Below are 20,903 nucleotides of genomic sequence, written 5' to 3'. Positions count from 1 at the left end.
AATTGGGGGGGAATCCTATGGTATCATGGAGTGAAAAATGTGGGACACAGCTAAACATTGCATTTTTGGTAGGTAAAATTGGTTAATATATAAAATTATAATTTTTACTACAGTAAATTGAACATAATTTTAACAGATTATATCAAATTTATGATATATGATTTTAATTGTTGGATAAGTCAAGAATCTAAAGACCTATGAGGTGGGACAGGATTAGAGACATTTGACGTATTTAAAATGAGTTACTATGTGCCCAAAGTCGAATGCCTTATTCGGAAAGGCACAACAACGAATCAAAATGAATAACGAATTCATCAGAATAAAATAGTATATATTTGCTTGACTGACTATCCAAGAAGTACAAAGATAAAGCGAAAATTTTAAAAAGCATATCCAAAATTACAATGAAATGATGAGTCTGTGAAGCCAGTATGACTAAATTGTGAACCTTATGAAATTATGACATTATTGAAATGTATACTTAATTGAAAGACACAATAAATGTAAAAAGTTATATAAATAAAAAACTTCAGAATTTAAGCCATGCCCACATCCGGTTCTATCCAAATACAGATACAGATAATGGCTTCTCTGCATACCCCTACTAGATTAGTTTCGTGTTGCATTAATTTTAATATCAATAATAGATTCGCTAACATATCTAATAGTTCTCACAATAAAAAAAAACATGGGATTTGTGCCACTAGTGCTTTACAAAAAAAAAATCATGGGGCAAAGTCTACCGAGCTCTTGAAGTGCCATTTACTCATGAAAGCACAAGATTTTGTGGTTGATAAAGTGAATTAAAAGAACATTTCTTACCTTTGCTTCCTTAATGCCAGGGCAGAGTTTGCAGATGGTGGCCACTGCTGTGTCTTCGGAAACGATTCCATGTCCATCCTCATCAACCAGCGCAAACTCAGTCGCCAACCAATTCTGCCTCACCTTGCTTCCAACACTCCCCTCATCTCCACTTCCACCCCCAATGACACCAGGGTGGGACAACAGGTATCGCAACCCTGTCACCCAGATGTTGGCCACATCAGCAGATAGAGCGACTAGGTCCAGGGACTGGTACTCATCACCATGAATGATGGAGAATGCTGCTTCTTCAGCCAGTTGATCCGATGGGCCGTTATGGAGGAAGGTCTCTGTGCTTTTTCCAATCCGGACCTCACGAATGGTGGAGATGTCAAGTTTGGCTCGGTCTGCATCCTTTTTGGAGGGTTCCCAACAAAGATAGGCCAGTTCAGGGTCCAGAGTGTAGAATCGCGAGTAGATACGAGAGTTGGGTCGCACTTTCTTTAGCTCGCAGCCACCCTGCATGAAGGCAAGGCAATCTGCCGCACTGCTCACCTTCTTTTCTGATGGCATACTGCTGAAGGAGACCATTTTCTTCCGCCCACCACTGACCTTGGCCACTGAGGGGTCCTTGAAAAGACAGAAGAAATTATTGAGAACCATATGAATAAATGAATAGCTCAGAGCCACTATTGATCCTTTAAGCTTAACTGTCAAATTTCTGAGCCACTAGCATCACTGAACAGAATTGCAAAAATACTCCTTATTCTCAAACAGGTTTCCCAAACAATCTCCCCGTCTGCCTTTGGAAGGCAAACATACAGTCCAGCCTAAAACTCACACTATTGTCCAAGTCAGTGCACCTTTCGTAAATATACTTTCATAAATATGAGTAATTTGCACATAAATTGGACCTTCACAAAAACTTCCCTCCAGATTCACAAACGCCGAGTACACCCCAGATTTGTTGGTTACACGTATGTTTGTCAGTGAATTCTAAACTTTCAGTGTGCACATTCATTCACAATTATCACAATCCACATCCCTGAAAATGCCCTGTAAGGCATCAGATGCACTAGTAAATGCGAATAGGGAATTTGCGTAACAGTAATGAAACTGTTTTAAAATGAAGTGCATTCAAATCACAAAATATTTATTTTTAAAAGAAAGTGGGGAACGTACTATTATTGCATATTCTGGCAGCCATCTAATGTTCTAATTTGTTTTAATGTGAATGTAATAGATTCTAATGTGCAAGCTAAATGACAGTATGCAAGGCTTTTTCCATTTTTTCCCATTGTATTGTGAATGCAACTGCTCGCAATATGTGCTTAATTAGAGGTTTAACAGCATTAACACTGACCATACATTATCAGCTAAATGCGATTTATTAATGCCTATACTTTATTAGTGAAACCTAAATGATTGCACTCATATCAAAACAAGAAACAGTCAAACCAATCACATTAGAGGGTATTAATTTTTTCCTTTTTTTTTTGTTTTTTTTTTGAAAATGCCATTTATGCTGGAAAAAAACATTTATTTTTGGGGAATTGTTGGGAATAATCAATTTCCAAGAGTTGGGAATAAACTATTTTGAAAAAAAAAAAATTTTTATTAAAAAATAAATGCTTTCCTTTTTTTTTTTTACAAATTTATATGATGTTTTTAGGGTTAATTTTACTCATTTAATATTTAGTAAAAAAATATTTAGTTTGTCTGAAAGAACACTAAACATTTGGATGTCTTACATATGATTTACAAGTGGTTGAGAAAGCAGGTGTACATTTTGTCCATACCAACAAACACTTAATGAATTAAAAAACTTTAATGAATCCGAGAATTTACGTCACAACAGCTTTATGATCAACAAAAAAAAATTCTGCTTGTGTTTCATGAATGAGGCCCAGTGTTGCTATGTCGTGCTGGTCGGGATTGTCAATCAGACAGAGAAATATTTTGAAAGTGCAAGAGCTAGTTTGCTTACACTTTTTGGTAAATCAACCTACAAACAGCTTACTTATAGTTATGTCTGCATAACAAGATGGGATATGGAACAGTACTTTAGCATCCAAAAATGTTGATTTAAATCTCTAAAGCCTGAAATGCTTTATCTCTTTGATCACAAATAGCTCTTTGTGTTCAAGCATGTCTGTAGGATTAGATCCAAACACAGTTGGAAAATTGATTGAGCTTTATGTCATCTAATGGCACTGAACTGTGGGTCCCTTCCTCTCCCCTTTACAGAATAAACCAACCATATCCTGCATTACATCACTGCCAATCTCTGAACAACCGTACTGGACTGTGCACGGACATTGTCTGAGCTGCCTAAAACATATGTAGCATCTCTCTGTTTTCTCTTCTTTTCTATGCCATTCATTTTTCATTTTGCAATTACTGATGTCCATGTCCAAATATTATGCTGTATTCTAAATTACTTATTACCAAGCAAGCTTAGGAGTTTGGTCACCATAATGTAAAAGATGTGCCTAGGAAATATTCAAGATTGACTGCTTCTCAAGATATGAATGGTGACCAGGGACAGAGCAATAAAAGACATTCTGGCAAATATGTCATTTTGTGTTCCACAGAGAGTCATGTGGGTTTGGAACAACATGAGCATTAGTAAATGAAGACAGGATTTTCATTTTGGGCGAACACATCCCAAAATGTTCAGATAGATGATATGCTAATACAATTCCTAATAAACTGACAAAAGCAGTAGCTGAATGAAGGAAAATCTGTCACCTTGCCTGACCCTAAATATGAGCAATAATAACATTGATGCTCGCTAAGGCACACAGTATTTTCTTGCTTGCATTAAGCCCATTTTCACATCTGGAGTTAATTAGCTTCTGCATGCAGATTCTCTGTGTCTCTGTAATGAGAGTCAGAGTGATTAGCGCCAAATAGCTTGGCCTGGAAATCCCAGATTATACATTCTAACTACTGCAATGACATAATGTGTTTCCTTTAGGAGACTTGGTTGTGTATTCAATTCTAGACATTAGAACATATAAGCCAGTGGAAACATGAAACTTTTATCTCCTTTGCTACTTGGTTAGGGATTTGAAAATACCCCTAACAGTAAGTATTAAACTTTGGTGCGTAACTACGTTTTCACAAATATGATTTTGTCTTGGTGCATGATAAAATAGGCACAAAAAATGTAATTACAAAATTAATCAGTTTAATCAGAGAGCATTAAAATAATGTCAGAGAAGAATTTAAAACAGAAATATTTTACTATTGCATAATGCAATGCAATGCAATGCAATGCAATGTAATAGCTAATCAGGATGGTTGGGTTCCAAAAACAGCAGTGTAAATATATAATGCAAGTATTTGGAAGTCATATATCCCTATTTTAGGGATCAATCAATCATAATCACAATTATTTGTCTGAAAATTAATCATCAGCCAAATTTCATAATCGTGACAATCCTATATTCAATTTTCTTAAGATCAAGTAAAAATCATATTAATGAAGTTAAATACAGTGAATGCATAGCTCCACATCCTATTTACTGCATGTCAAAGAGAGCACAGACAAAACTAGGGCTTTAATAAAACACCACAAATCAGAGTTCTTCTTTTCACACCAAAGAGGCAGTGGACTGGTCAGGTCAGAGAGTACAGTGTGCAGCCAGTGAACACTCTGACATGTTCATTTGTCTTAGTTTGTCTGCCTTTTTATGCAGCTAGCGGACACCATTCCTCAAAGCTGCCGCACTTAGATCAGGACCAGCCTGATTAGCCAACAGCCTGCTGCTGTGAATCCAGGTCAGCAGGTGTTCAGGCAGACTGTGGTGATAGCGGAACAGAGACAATAAGGGTGAGCCAGGCCGAGAGCAGAGACAGAGAGACTGCAGGTTAGCAGGCGTGACCATGCAAGGCTAAAATGCAGCATTAGCGCCTGGACTCCCAAGAGCATCCAGAGAGAGTAGCGGAAAAAACAGGTCGCTCATCTGTCCATCCACCCATGTCACCTACCCATCAGTCTTCTCTAGGAAACCATGACGACAAGTCTGCAAAGCTTTTAATGTATCATTGTGGCCTAAAAGGCATCTATCAGACTTAATCCCCCAAGGCACACTTCATTTCGCTTTGTTTTGTTTTTGAAATATAGATGTATTTTCTCTTTCTCCAGCCAAAGAATGGAGGGTTTGCCAGGGAGGCATGACATGATGGAAAGGATTGCAAATGTGTATGAGAGGGAAATCTGAGGAATATGAAGGAAAGGGCATGACACCTCATAAAGAGAGGCAAAAAACAGAATTGTAGTATTTTGCTGGGGAAATGGAAGTAGAAATTGGGTAAAATACATACCTATCCCCCATATAATATAATTACATTACAGCGATATTATAAGCCTTTTCTCTCCATCAATCTGAGAAGGATAACAAAATATCAGACACAGTGGGGTGGGTCGGTGTGGGGGATGAAGTGTAGTTCAATTTAGACATGCCCCTATCTCCACTTATTCAAGAGAAGTAGGAGGAGGAAAATGAGAAGAGAAGGAAAGCACACGCACTAGAGTGAAAGAGGTAATAATTGGAGGCTGGAGGGATTGAGAAACAGAGGACAAAGGAGAAAGGCGCATCTGGAAAGAAGAGCAGAAAATGAAGAGTGACAAGGGAAAATATAATAAGGACTAAAATGCGTAAAAGCTGGGCACTGGTGGCGGGTAAGAGAATGTAACTCATGGCCTTTTTCCTTTCCTACCAACACTGACTAGTTTTAATAAGTGTCCAATCCCTGCCCTTAAAGGGGCATTTTATACAAACTCATCAGTGATTTGGCCAACTAACCCAAATGACATCAGTCTTCTCTAATGCCTTTCCAATATTCAGAATGTGTTGACATTTTTTTAGACACTTAAGTCACACATATAGGGTTTTTGTTTTTTTCATTATATACAGGGTTTCTGCATTATGAAGCTACATTTAAGACATATTTAAAACCTTTTAATACCAACTAAAGAAAATTTAAGGAATCATTGTGTGTGTGTGTGTGTGTGTGTGTGTGTGTGTGTGTGTGTGTGTGTGTGTGTGTGTGTGTGTGTGTGTGCATTTTGTTTTTATTTAGTACTGCCCCGAAAAAGCTATTTGACAGCACATCCTCACATATCTTCCACATGACAAAATAGTAAATGGAAGTGGAGTGTAGTTCTAGCGGGAAGACCAGCAGGTGCACATCATCACATCATTAGTTGGGTAACTCCTAGCCAATCGCACGTAAGCCAATGCTTTATAAGTCCGCTCACAATCTATCACATTGCTGTTTCGGTGTGCTAACACTGCAACCTCCACCTCCCCACCACCACCAGTTGAGCCCTGTCCCGCAGGGGGGGTAGGCTCCTCGCCCCTGCCTCCTATCTCCGGCAGGACATGACGGTTCCGGGTACAACAACCTCAGACTGCTGGACGGGGCCTACGCCAAAGAGAGAGACATCACCTCCCGTTTTACATCTATCAAATAAATGGCATCTCAAACTTCACTCAAGCCTGTGTGTCTTCCCGATAGAACTGAATTTACACACATTCTTAACTCTTAAAAAGTTTACATTCCCTTGGTGTCTAATATGGTCTGTTGCTTTCTCGATGATCAATGACTGTTGTGTAATAATTGTTTATGAATCCCTGCTTTGTACTAAGCAGTGAAAATGTCCACTTTTCCTAAGAAAAAACCCAACTACAGTAAATTTATTTGGATTCTCTGCATCTTCTGCACATCTGAGTTCTTCCCAACAGTGGCTATATATGAGGTCCAGATTTTGACAATTGAGGGACAAATACACAACTATTACAAAAGGTGCAAACAATTATTGATGCTACAAGAAGGCAATATAAGAAGAACCAAGAGGTACAAACTTTTGAAGTGTATGATTTGTGTAAATAAGAGTACATTTTGTGATATGTAGCTTTTAAAGGGCAGAACTACATACAAAATATAATCTCTTATAGGCTATTTGTATACATTCTGAAAGGGGTGTGGAAAATTATAAAATCAAAAGGCTTATGCAAACTTCTGTACTTAACTGTGTAGGCTATATAGTTTGTATATTTTAGATTTTGGTTTTTTTCACGATTTAACCACATTTAAGCTTTTTTTAAAATGTACAAATTCCATGTAGCCTATCCTATCCATATGATGTCATATTGCATGTGTAATTATCAAATGACCAAAAATAAAAAATACAGCCCCAACATCTGAACATCCAGATACATTTCAGCAGATTTGCAATAAGACTAGAATGAAAGTATCGTCAAATCAACGTGCAGCGCTTCGAAATTGCTTCTCTTCTCTGCAAATTATACCTAAGACAATAGCGAGAAGGAAAATGAGTACATAAAGAAAAATCAGTGAGCCTACCAGCAGAAACCAGGACATAATTACAATGTTTACAGAATTGTCGGGACACTGGGACACACCTCTTCAAAACGGGATGTCTGGTCACCCTACTTAAACGCAACGCGAAAACTGTCCCTCATACAATATTTAACAGCATGACTTTATGAATTAAAGACTTGTTGCTCCGATTTAAGACCTTTTTAAGCGGGAGGGAGAATTAAGACTTTTTAAGACCTTATTAAGACCCGCGGAAACCCTGTATATAGCTGAATATCAAACCAAGTGGCATTTATTTTAAAGAAAGATAGCACAAACATACTTTTCAAGTAGAACATTTGACAAAAAGATGTTTGGTGAGTTTCAAATGAAAACAATATATATACTGCAATTTGTTCTATATAATCTTTACTCTAATGGATGTCAATCTGTTAGGAAACTGGTGTGAACTTCATACTGAACTTCATACAGTCTGATCTCATGAAATGTACGGGAACATGAAATTTTGGCTACTTTCCAGTGAAATGTCCGGCTGAGGGCGCCAAAAGCTAGTAAAATGGTGTCATATTCAGATGAGGTTTTAAGGTGAATTTTAGATTGATGTTTTTAAAACATACCTCCCTAACTTAAAACTTTGCCTGAAACAAACTACTAATGTTTTAAACTATAAATGAGACATTTAAAAAGACATCCTTACCAAATGAATGCCTAAACCTAACCATTAATATTTAAAAATGCAGAAGCGATATGAAAAATCGAATTTTCTGAAGCAACCACCTCATTTCGTGCCGCTTCTACGACTTTGTTGTGTCATGTGCCTGTTTGAGTTAATGGCTAGACTTGAACCGCAGTCCTACGACTAAGTTCAACACTCTATCAGGTGAGCTACCGTGCAAACTACTTGTTCTGGAATAAGTGTATATGTAATACAAGCATTAAAATTAACTGTTTTCAAAAGATGTGTTAGTGTAAAAAGTGTGTCAATACCATAAAATAGCAGGGTCTGAGTAATAGAGAGAAAAAACAAGTATTTCTAAAGTCATTATCAGCTATACATTCATGATTTGAGTGAAAGTGAATAAAACACACAGTTGTTGTAGTGCTTCTTCTGTTCATTTCACATGGAAATTGCAGGGAATTGTTCCTGTAGACATGTTTAAAAAGTTTTTCAAAAATGTATATATTTTCAAAAACAAATTACTTTTTCTTCTGTAGAAAAATAATAGAAATGTTTGGCAGAATGACAGCCTATTACAGTTACAATTCACTTTCATTGCATCTTTTGTAATGAAAGTGAATGGTGACTAAAATCCTGTGTTCCATGGAAATAATTATACTCAAAAATACACCACTCTCACTCCAAACAAGCCATGGAACAACACTCCAATCCAGCTAATGATCCCAGCTCTGAGAAAGCAGTAGATTACCTAGCTCCCACCCTATAAGATCCAAGAGGTAATCCGTGCCGGATGGGGAGCCAGTGACATACCAGGGTTAGAGGGTAACGCACGTGGATTAACCAACAACTAATTTAGAGGCCGTCAATCCTAACATCCAACTAATTGAAAATGTTGATGTTTGGGCCAAAATAGAATTATGATGAGCCTAAATGTGAGGCAGTACTGATCTCCTGACATTGAGCTTGTCTATAAACAGCTTGATGGATGAAACGTGTTGTCAAAGCAAATAAGAGTACAGCAAAAGAGAGATTATGAAACATCTGTTCTTCCCAAGAGCAAAAAGCTAGGCAAATATGGAGGATGGTAGGAAAGGTGCATTATGATCATAAATGGTTTTGATGCATTAAGGGCATTGTCAATGGCAATAGTCCTCATCCAACTAAATAATCCAGTTGTTACTGTACTTATTAATAGTAAGAAATTAAGTATTGCAAATTGTAAAGGAGATTCCTGTACAATTTGAAAAGCTCCTGCCTAATATCACCTGACAGCTATGGAGATTCCAGTGCCCTGATTCATTACTTGTAAACTGATTTATAATTAAACATGTATCATAAAACTTAAATCAGGCTTTTATGTAATTATCTTCAATGAACATTATGTTATATCTGTCTATCCTGGAATAATAAATAATAGTAATAAAAAGGTTTGGGGGCCTGGGTAGCTCAGCAAGTAAAGACGCTGAATACCACACCTGGAGTCATGAATTTGAATCCAGGGCGTGCTGAGTGACCCCAGTTAGGTCTCCTGAGCAACCAAATTGACTCGGTTGCAAGGGAGAGTAAAAGTCACATGGTGTAACCTCCTTGTGGTCACTATAATGTGTGGTTCTCGCTCTCGGTGGGGCACGTGGCGAGCTGTGTGTGGATGCCGCTGAGAATAGCGTGAGCCTCCACATCCACTATGTATCTGTGGTAACGTGTTCAACAAGCCACATGATAAGATGCACGGATTGACGGTCTCAGAGGCAACTACACCACCACGAGGACATGGAGTGCCCATGCCAAATTGGGGAGAAAAGGGGAGAGAGAAAAAATAAAAAATAAAAAAATAAAGTTGTATTGCTTACTACACAGATGCACGATGATAATCTGATCTACTTATATAATATGTCATAGATATTTATGCATTTTGTGGGTGTAATTATGACTAAACAAAACTTGGTAGAAATATTGGACCATAACTGCCCTTTTGGCCTCACAATATCTAGTTAAAAACAATCAAATTTAGAAATGGTCTTTTCCAATTTTTTATTGTACAAAATGTTTTATTTTATTATCTATCAGTCAGACGAGTTCATTGCTAGCACATTAAAAACAGCTCTGGTAGTAGGGAAAAGCAGTTCACATTTACAGCCATGATTGTGAAGCCTGGCTGGTCTTGCACGATCGGGTGTGCAGCACTTGAAGTAATTGTCGGTCGTTTCCACAATCAGGCTCCTCTTATCACAGTTTTTCACAGCCTACACAGATTTCAGCCTACACCACAAGGTTCCATTCTAAAAACAATCAAGCCTGAGGCAGTCTTCAAAGCTGCTCTTACAGAGAAGAGAAAGCCCAGATACACCACTCACTCCAACGTCTGATTACCCTGCCAAGAGAGTGTTTTTCAGGCATTATTCATTTCCTAAAAAGTCCTCAGCGTTCAGCATCCCATAGATTGAAGAGAGAAAGGGAAGTCCAGCAAATAATTTGCTAAACCTTAGTTTTTTAATATCTAGACAGAATAGTGTGGCCATTATTATAGGCCAAATCTGTTGATTTAAAATCTGTTTCACATGGGAGTCTCAGTATAGTATTGGATCAAAATCCCGTCAAATGTTTTGCGACCATGGATCCAAAAGTAATAAGCGTGAATCCAAAAATAATAAACACAGATAAATAAATTATAAGCACAAAAATAAATAAAATGAGCAGATCAAAATAATAAGCGCTGATCAAAATAATTAGCGCAGATCAAAGAAATAACAAGCATGAATCAAAAATATATAAACACATTTAAAATATGCTGCAAAATACAACAACAGAAAAATTCAAGGAAAGTCATCAGAATTGCAAACAAAATCATGTTTTCCTTGGTTATATTACTGTTTTTTTGTGCGCTCAGACAATTTTGCTCATATTTTAATTTTTTTGTACACTTATGCTGCATTTTTCTTTGCTTTTGTTTCCAGGTTGTTTGCGAATTCTTTACCAAACTGCATGTTTGCAAGCATAGAACTTGGAAACAAAAGCAATGAAAAATACAGCATAAGCATACAAAATGTTTTTGCAATTCTGATGCCTTTATATATTGTTGATTCATGCTTGTTATATTTAGAGCTGCGCTAATTATTTTGATCTGCGCTTTTTATTTTTTGATTCACGCTTATTCTGATTCACACTTACTTTTGGATCCATGACTGCAAGACTTTTGATCCCATAGTAGAGCTGTGTCAGTAAATAAAAGATCCATATATCAAATAATGCCATACTGTAAAGACCCATGCCATACTGTAAAGACCCATGCTGTATAAAATGTCAGTACATCAGAGCAGTTTTCCATGCAGTAAGACAGAAGAGGGAAAACTCTTCAGGACAGTTCTCTGGATTCACACAGCCTATATGGTAACAGACACTGAGTAGAGCATACATTTTCATGCATCTTTTACTAATCATCACCACTGATTTAGAGAGACAAGTGGGAAATTTGAATAATCGAATGCCTGGCACACGTTAAGGTACACATCATAGAAAGACCTCAAATAAAATAATAATAATAAAAAATTAAAATAATTGGATGCTTCAGATGGGAGAGATTTGAACAATTATATACAACAGTTACATTTCAAATGTTTAGCGGTACAATGAGAACACTATTGGACTATACTGTATGTCTGCTGCCTAGCAACTCATGGTGAAGGACATACAACTACACCCCGAAAGCAGTAACTGCATTTTCTGTTGCATAATCTTTCAAGAAAATGCCTTACAGGATAAATTTGCAATCACCTGGGCTGCTGTTTATTCAAGATTAGGCATGGAAAGCTAGTAGCAGCTGCTATTTAAACAGTCAGACAGGCCCAAGGACCTGAGTAATAAAAATTATGTTGTTTTGTTTATTTATTTAGAATTTATCCTTTCAGTTGCAACAAGTCGTTTCAATGCATTATTATGGCCAAACATCTAGTGGCATTTTCATGTTTAACGATGGTTGGTTGTAAAAGTATCACATTATAGCCTAAATTTACCATGAATCAAAACTAACTGAATAACTGAAATGTTTTATAATTTGTTTTATTTTCATTCGTTTTGGAAGAAATATTTTTCAATTCAGTTTTTCCAATTATGTTGGTTTTCATTTTAATTTCAGTTAAGGAAAGGGTTTTCAAATTAGTTTGTTAATGATAATAACACAGTCAAGGACAAGGATTTTTTTTTGTTGGGATGCAGTTAAGAGGCTGTGCTCAGCGACTAAGCAGCAGTGCTGTGGGCATCTTAAACCCTTAGGAGCTGTTCCAAGCTGTTAATTAGCAAAGCTTGTACCAATCCCTTGCGTTAATTACAGCAGACATGGGGGAGGAGGTTAGGCCATGCCTGGAGAACTGATCCAGCCATGGAAGGAAATTTACGCTTGTTGTGTAGATGTACAAGAGGAAAAAAATCAATATTGCAATATTATACGTCATAAATGTGTACTAAATCAGTGGTTTTCAACTTAAGTGGTTGTTTAATTTAAGGACCCAGCTTTTCCATTGGACATTAAGTGGCAACCTAAAACAGAGCCACATGTTATCTATATTTATTGTAGTCTGGGACATATTTTCTTTCACCTAGTGTAGTTTTTCTACTGTTTTCAAGGATGTGGGCTTGTTACACAATCTGTCCATGTTGGCACCTGCTTATTTTGATGGGCTCCTTCTACCAATGACAGTTGAATGCATGCCAAAATACAGCAGAGTATGATTGGACATTGGCTTTTAAATGTCAACGTTGTAATAATATTTTGCTCTCCTACCTACGAACAACAATAAAGTTGCATTTCATACTTTGAATTTAACATTATTTTCCCCTGCTGTCTCCAACCCTGTCAGAGCAGAACTGTGACCCAGGGTTGCAGCCCACCAATTAAGAACAACTGTTCTAAAGTGTTTCAAAAGAGAACTTGTTAGCCATTTACTTGTAAAAGAGAATCTGTCATAAACAACCATGAACTACAACATTGTGCACATTTAACTGCAAGGCTGTTTATTCAATCCACTGACACTCAACTCAATAGAATGTGGTAACACCTACTTCCTGTTTAATTTGTTTTTCTTCCCCCTATTATTGGCAACACCAAATGTGCAAAAAATGAAATGCTTTGCTGGAAGCAACCTCACTCTGTTGAAAGTTCATATATTATGTCCTTGAAGCAGAACAAGTAAAGAGATCTGGTACAGCATAGCATTCCAAACAAGGCAGCAAGGAAGGTGCAAAGGAGAATCTACTGAGATGGGATCACTCTGGCTGGTATTTATAACATGCTTGGATCTGTGAATGTTATGTACAGTGAGAAGTAGGGATGTCCCGATACTTGTTTTAGAACATAATACCATTTTTTTCTTTTTTTTTTTTGCATGTTTGCTTGTTTCCAACACCAAGTACCTGCCAGCAGAATTTTGAGGCATCATAGACATGCTCCTGGCCCAAATAATCAAAATGGAAAAGTAGGCAACTTAATTGCTCCCTTTTAGATATCTCGTTTTGCCAAATGCTAAGGGAGCATTACATGTGTCCTCCTTGGACGAAGTCAATGCTGGAATGTATTGCAACGAGTTAAGTGAAAACAATCTATCCAAAATGGTGGACAAAGCGAGAGAAATTATAATTATAATTAAACTTAAATTTGCTTCAATACTAGCAACTAAACAATCAGTTAAAATAGGATTATTTCACTCATATTGTGTGTTATAGATTTATTAGAGTAGGGTACGCCCTGTTGTTCTTAAGGCAAATGTGCTTTTTCCACAAAGCATCAAGATATTGATGGATCAACATAATTTGTGTGACAATAAATAATTACTAAAGATTTTTTATATATACATTTTAATAAAAACAAAGTGCTGAGGGAGCTTCTTCCCCCACACTTGGGGTAAAAGGCCCCTCACAAAAAGCCCCCAGGAGTTTTATAGATGTCACACTACTGGGAAGGACGAGACAAGAGAGTGTGGATCTAAACACAGAGCTAAACTCAGCAAAAAAGAAACGTCCCCTCAATTTCAACTGCTTTTATTTCAGAAAACTTAACATATTTAAAAACTTGACAACGATGTACTAAAAACTGAAATGTTTATCCTTTGCATTTAGAAAAGTTTTGCATACAGACGGCAACATTGTCAAAACGATCCCCATTCACACAGGTCTGCAAAAACGTCTAAAAACGCTCTATTATGCATGCCAGGCTAGTAGTTGGCAATGTCACTTTGTAAAGAAACACTACCCGCCTGCGCACATAAGCATTCTTCCACAGAGCGTTGAATACAAACAAAGATGATGGCGAAAACATCAAGCAATTTTGTCTGGTTGGTCGATTAGGTTGCTTTATTACTACAAGTGGCCCTAGAATATAAAGCACACCACCTTTTTAAGGATTCCAACTCTGGGTCAGATGGTTTGGGATGTGGCACCAGGAAGGATACGGGGTCCGGCAGTTTGGGAGGTGGTTCCAGGAAGGCAACTAGCGGAGGATCAGAACACCAGGATGGAACTAGCAGGGAGTCAGGGGCAGAGCCGTTGGTGGTAAAGACCCAGGGGGCGGAGCCACAGTTGGTTCAGGGAGTTGAGTCTCAGGAGGCAGATCCGGAGGTGGAGCGGGCAAAGACACAGGAGCAGGTATTTGAGTTCCAGGAGGAGGATCCGGAGGTGGAGCGGGCAGAGCCGCAGGAGGAGCTGGAATTTGAGTTCCAGTTGAAGGAGACAAATTCTATTCTTTAACTTATTAAACAGTTATTGAAAAACTTTTGATTTAATCACTTTGAACAAAACTGAAAATTACAAATACAGATTTTGTCTCAGAATAAATGCGATCATTTAAAGGATTTTTATTAGCAACATGCATTTGTAACATTTATATTTACATATATAATAAGACCAAATTACCTCATAATCAAACTTTAGACATTGCATGCAAGGATCTCATCGGTCAGGGATATTTTGCAGTGTATAGTGACAAACAGGTAGTAAGTGAGATAATAAAACAAAAATGTGACTTTTACCCTGCTGGGTCATAAGCCTTTGTATTCCATCACACCATTAGCTTAACAACATGCTAAAGTCAAACTAACAAAAATCAACTGCGAAATCATTTGAAGCATTTGAGAAGTTGCTGCAAAGCAGTCTTATGACAAGTTGTAATAATAGTATAAGATCATAAGAAATTGTACAAAAACCTTTTCTCCCATAGACAGAAATAAACAAACCAACAAACAATGTTAATAAAACTTAAAAGTTAACCCCTAACCCAAACCATGATTTTAATAGGAAAATAACTTTTTTTTTTACCATGGAAGCAAGCAAACATTGAACAAGATAAGGGATATATATACTACAGGTTATTGGCATTTACAGTCATTTATATTGCGTAAATAAATAAATAAATTAGTTCTCAGATGTTTCCTTTCTTAAAATGAGGTGTTAAATAGGAGACTATCTAAAATGTAAAGCCTGTATTGTATTGATCTGAAAAAGGTGTTTATTGGTTGGTCTAGTCTAGGGGTGTAATGGTTCTCAGTAAAAAAAATTAACCGTACAGTTCGCCACCCAAAGTACGGTAAGCATTGGCACCGCGGTTCACATTAAGGTTATTGACGCATCTGAAGCACGAGGTTTTGCAAAGAAAATAAAGCGTCAAATAGACACGCACAAATGCATCTGAATGGATATGTAGATGGATATGCTCCACCTGTGTTTCACGTGGGTCAACTTGATGACATCACTGTTCCGCAAGCGTTGTGTGTAGTTGAAAATTGCAAGTGGAGAAAATGAGCCACTGACAGAGAAGCTCCCTGCGTTATTCAGGTCTCCTGTCTGGAAACATTTTCTTTTTGCAGCCAATAACAACAGCGATGTTCAAAAAACTTTTACAAAACAGGCACTGTTTGCAGACATCGCTCAAAGTGAGTGCTGTGTACTGGTAATCACACAGAAATCACTGGGGAAAGATAGCGTGCACCATACACAGAGCTGCAGATGAGCCGAAACTGCACACACTCCCTTTCATTTTTAGGTAGGCACTCAGTGCTAATTGGGGTGTTCATTACCAACTATATGTTTCCCTACTCCACTGACGAAGATGCATGATTACCTCGTATGATTAAAACACTCAAGCCTCGTCAAAACATCCCTCATATCCATTTTAATAGCAAAGTTCGTTCTTTAGTGATGTACAGCTTACGAATATTGAATATTTGAGCTGTATTTTATGGTAAATGGTCAGCACTTATATAATGCCTTTTAACATTAGCGGTTCTACAAAGTGCTTTACACTGTGTCTCATTAACACGCACACACTCACACACCAATGACAGTAGCTGCAATGCAAGGCGCTAGCCTGCCTTTGGGAGCAACTTGGGGTTCGGTGTCTTGCTTACAAGGACACTTCGGCATGTGGAGTCATGTGGGCCAGAATTCGAAACACTAACCCTGTGATTAGTATCCAACTTTGGATAAAGTGCACTTTGGATAAAAGCGTCTACCAAATGCGTAAATGTAAATGTAGTATTAAGTCATTAGAGAAACGTTTTTTTAAGTAAAAGACCCTAAAGAAAATTAACTAAATTTTACTATAGTAATATTGTAGAAACCAATACTGCTGTCACCATGGTTTTCTTTGCAGAAATATATGCATTATATACATTTAAATATGACAGTAACATGATGATTTTGTGGTTACTATGTTTTTACATCAAATACCATAGTTAATATGGTTACTGTAAAACAATGTTTTTATTAAGGGCAAATTGTTTGCTACCAAATAGAGTCTTCTTACTTTGGATTTGGCAGTAAAATTATTTTTTTCTGAACATGGTAAATACCGAACCGTACAAAAACTGTGATCCTTAAACCATGATACAAACCAAACCGTGAGAAATTTTAACCATTACACCCCTAGTCTAGTCATAGCTTTTTGTACAAACCAAGTAATTTACAATATCCTCAGTTTCGCCATCTCTAACTAATTATTACTAGTTGTCATGAGACTATGTTATGTTGCTGCCAATGTAAAGCCTTCTAAATCTGTCACTTATGAGGTTACATTAAATATTAGAATGCTGACACAGGCAACATCCACACATTCAATGGAGGAAAACACAGTCCAGTGTGGATGGCAGGCATAAACAGTGAAAACAACAAAGTTTTTAGGGTGATGCACCACTCGCGTCTGGTGTAGACAAGGTGTTAGAATGAAGCTTCTTATGTAGGCAGCAGGTAGCAGGGCAGCTTACTACCATATGTTTGGAACAGAGCAGAGTATGGAGGAAAACAACTAAGGGGAGTAAGCTGACACACTCCTGGCTTGCATCTACTAAACAGCTATGCCTATTATAAACTAGATCCTGCTTGCTTGTTCTGAAAACATGTATTAATAACAACTGCTTATTGCTAAACCAATACAGAGAAAGATAAAAGCCATCAAACGTTATATAACTTTGGGATCTCTGCTGTCTATGCTTTTTTAATGCTTTGTCTTTCTCAAATTTCTCTCTTTTTGTTTTTGTTTGTTTCGGTCTAAAATGTAACTGATTTTCTCAGTTCTTTTTAGTAATTTCTGAAAGCTACCCAGACCACCCACTGCTTCACTGGAGAGAGAAAACATAACACAAACAAACCACAGCAGCTATATAAAAAAAAATCATCTGTATGAACTTGTGGAGGTGTGAAGTGACCTACTCAGGTGTATTGTGGTTGCCCACATGAAATAGAGCACTTAATCCTTATATGGACCATGTACCTCAAAGATTTAATTTCCCAGAACCTCAGAAGAGTGAATCCTATACGTGTTGTCATCAAGCACAAAAGATGCTTTTTGGAACATTCTCAGATTATGGCAAAAATTGCCTCCATTAAGCTATACATGTTTATACCTTTTAGCAATAAACAGAAACTGTACTCCAATAATTCCAAAAACAATACAACATGAACAATATATACTTTATCTGCAAATAGAACGTCAGTAGATATCACAACTTTGGTCATATGTTTTATCTTGTTTTAAAGGTTCTGGCCTATTTAATTTATCTTCCTTTTTCTAAGGTGTCTTCTTGAGAGATAGTTTAGATAAATGAACCAATATTCCAACAAACCAACTAACCTGCCAAACTTCACCTGTCCAATATGAAAAATTACACCACACATTCTCAAGCAAAATGGACTAAATTAACATGAAATAATCATACCAAAGCTTAAAAAAAAAACACATGAGAGAAAGACAAATAAAGGAGAGTGAAAAAGAGATAGCGAGAATAAGTTGTGCATCAAGGGTACATAAAATGGAAGATTAAGTAATGGAGTGGGTCTAGAAAATTTGAAAGTTACAGAGAAAGGTCATTTAATGAAAGAGAATTGTCCCCAATGGAAGAAAAAAATCTCCTGTGGGATGAAGAGCTTTCAGGCACCATATCTGATCTTTTGCTTATGCGTAAACATAGGGAAAAAAAATAACACAGAAATAAACAGTTCTGGGGGGAAGAGGGCAGTCATGAAGTAATGAAAGAGCATGGAGTGAGATACAGAGAGGGAAGGAGGAAGAGGACTGGAGAGAAAACCTTCTCTTCACGAGAGAGAGAGAGAGAGAGAGAGAGAGAAGGAAGGAATAGTGAGGGTGGCCTTGGACAAGCAATCAGACAAGAGAGGCTTAGTGGGGGGTCTGTTGATAGAAAGGGTGAGAGTCAATTAATAATAATCAGTTCTGGGAAAAATGGAACAGTCTGAATAAACAACACAGTCAGGACATAGCCATATAAAATGGAGAATTATGGAAAGACTATTTTAAAAACCTATTCAAAGAAATCTCCCCAGAAAATCTCACAGTCAATTGGAATCTACAATAAAAAATAACCAAAACCCTTTAGACATCAGATTAGCAGAGAAGAATTGGCAGATGCACTTAATAAACTAAAACACAGAAAGGCATGTGGTTTAGACAACATTAGAACAGAAATGCTGAAGCACAGTCTAGCAGTACTACAGGAGGCCTTGTTAAAACTCTTCAATCTGGTTCTGCTGTCTGGCTATTTCCCTGACACCTGGAGTATGGGCTTAATACACACATTATATAAGAGCGGAGACAAATTCGACCCCAATAACTACCGAGGCATTTGTGTGAGCAGCAATCTGGGGAAGACTTTCTGCTGTATCCTGAATGCCCGGATACAGGCCTTCCTTAACAAGCACAATGTCTATAGTAAGAATCAGATTGGATTCCTACCAAACCACCACACCATCGAACACATTCACACACTACACACGATAGTCAACCAGCATGTGCATCAAAAAAGCAAAGGCAAAATGTATGCATGCTTTGTTGATTTAAAAAAGCATTCGATTCCATTTGGGATGATGGTCTATATTATAAAATTCTACAATCCGGCATTGGGAGAAAAATGTGCGACACTATCAAATCTATGTATTCAGACAACAGGTGCACAGTTAAAATTGGCAATAAAAGAACAGAATTTTTCACTCAAGGGCGAGGAGTGAGACAGGGCTGCAGTTCGAGTCCAACTCTGTTCAACGTTTACATTAATGAGTTAGCAGTGCTACTGGAACAATCTGCAACACCCGGTCTTACTCTAAATCATTCTGAAGTTAAATTTCTTCTCTATGCAGATGACTAAACTAAAATTATGATTTTCCTGAAAAAAGCCAGATTACAGGACACCAGATACACATTAACTCTGGGGAACACTGCAAAAGAACACACCCGCCACTACGACTACATCGGTCTAAAAATTTGTGCTTCAGGGGGTTTTGGTCTGGCAGTGAATGCACTAAAAGAGAAAGCTAGAAGAGCATTCTATGCTATTAAGTGCAAATGTACCCAAGTTGACATTACTGTAACAATCTGGTGTAAGATCTTTGATAGTATTATAATGCCTATTGCTCTGTATGGATGTGAGGTTTGGGGTCCACTCTGTTTGGCAGATTACTCGAGATGGGACAAACACCCCATAGAATCCCTGCATGCAGAATTCTGTAGAAACATTCTACGAGTTCAGAGAAGAACACCTACGAATGCATGCCGGGCCGAACTAGGCAGATACCCCCTTATTATACATATTGAAAAACGATCCCTCAAATTTTGGACACACCTAAATTCAAGTTCCCCTAACACACTGCAACATGAAGCCCTTAAAACCCAAGAGCTGAAACCTAAAACCAGTCCCCTTTGTCAGCTGGCTCTGAAACTCACAAACCCACTAACAACTAACAAACACCAGTTTCAGACCAGCACTGCTGAACAAAACCAGATCAGAATAAACCAAATCATAAAAGAAAGCAAAAATTCATATTTGGACCATTGGGAAAATGAAAGTAAAAACCAAAGCAAATTGGAATGTTATCGGACCCTAAACTGAACAAATAATCTGGCAGAATATCTGTACACTGTAAGAGATCCAAACCAGAGAAGGATCCTCACCAAATACAGACTCAGTGATCACAGTCTGGCCATAGAAAAAGGCAGACACAGACAAACATGGCTTCCAAAGGAAGAACGAGTCTGGGCTCACTGTGACATGGGTGAGGTCGAGACAGAGACACACTTTCTCCTTCACTGTGAGAAATTTACAGAGTTGAGAGAGAGATAACTCCACAAACTCTCAAACCTCATGCCACAGTTTTCCAGTTCGGCAGAAACCAATCAGATGCTAGTGTTACTGGGGGAGGACCATCATGCATCAGTTGCAGCTAAATTCATTTTTGAGCTGCACACCCTCAGAAACCAATCACTGCCTCAATGTACTTCATTCACAATACTTTTATTCTCTTATGTTCATAATGTCCTGTTAAATGCATATTTTATTTTATATTGTATAGTGTATATTATTATAGTTTTATATTTTATTTGATTCATTACCTGCCACCTTATTTTAATTCTATCTTATCATCATTATTTGTCTTGTCATTATCGGTTTTGTGTATTAATGCTTTGGCAATATTGTATATAATCACAATCATGCCAATAAAGTACTTTTAAATTGAAAATTGAAAATTGTGTGTCAATGTATTAAGTGCATTATACAAAAAGCACACTAACAGCACTTTAAGT

At 37.4% G+C, this 20,903-nt stretch overlaps 1 protein-coding gene across 1 annotated transcript in view; it reads right to left on the bottom strand.

Annotated features, from left to right (window-relative positions):
- Positions 1–20,903, bottom strand: part of LOC127658985 (inactive phospholipase C-like protein 1) — a 103,111-nt gene that overhangs the window by 26,396 nt on the left and 55,812 nt on the right. Inside the window, exon 2 of the mRNA XM_052148579.1 lies at positions 823–1,431. Within this exon, the coding sequence (XP_052004539.1) occupies positions 823–1,431 (609 nt within the window). The remainder of the gene's footprint in view (positions 1–822; positions 1,432–20,903) is intronic.

This window comes from Xyrauchen texanus, chromosome 18 (assembly GCF_025860055.1).
Source record: "Xyrauchen texanus isolate HMW12.3.18 chromosome 18, RBS_HiC_50CHRs, whole genome shotgun sequence".
NCBI lineage: Eukaryota > Metazoa > Chordata > Actinopteri > Cypriniformes > Catostomidae > Xyrauchen > Xyrauchen texanus.
This window is presented reverse-complemented; position numbering and strand designations above follow the sequence as displayed.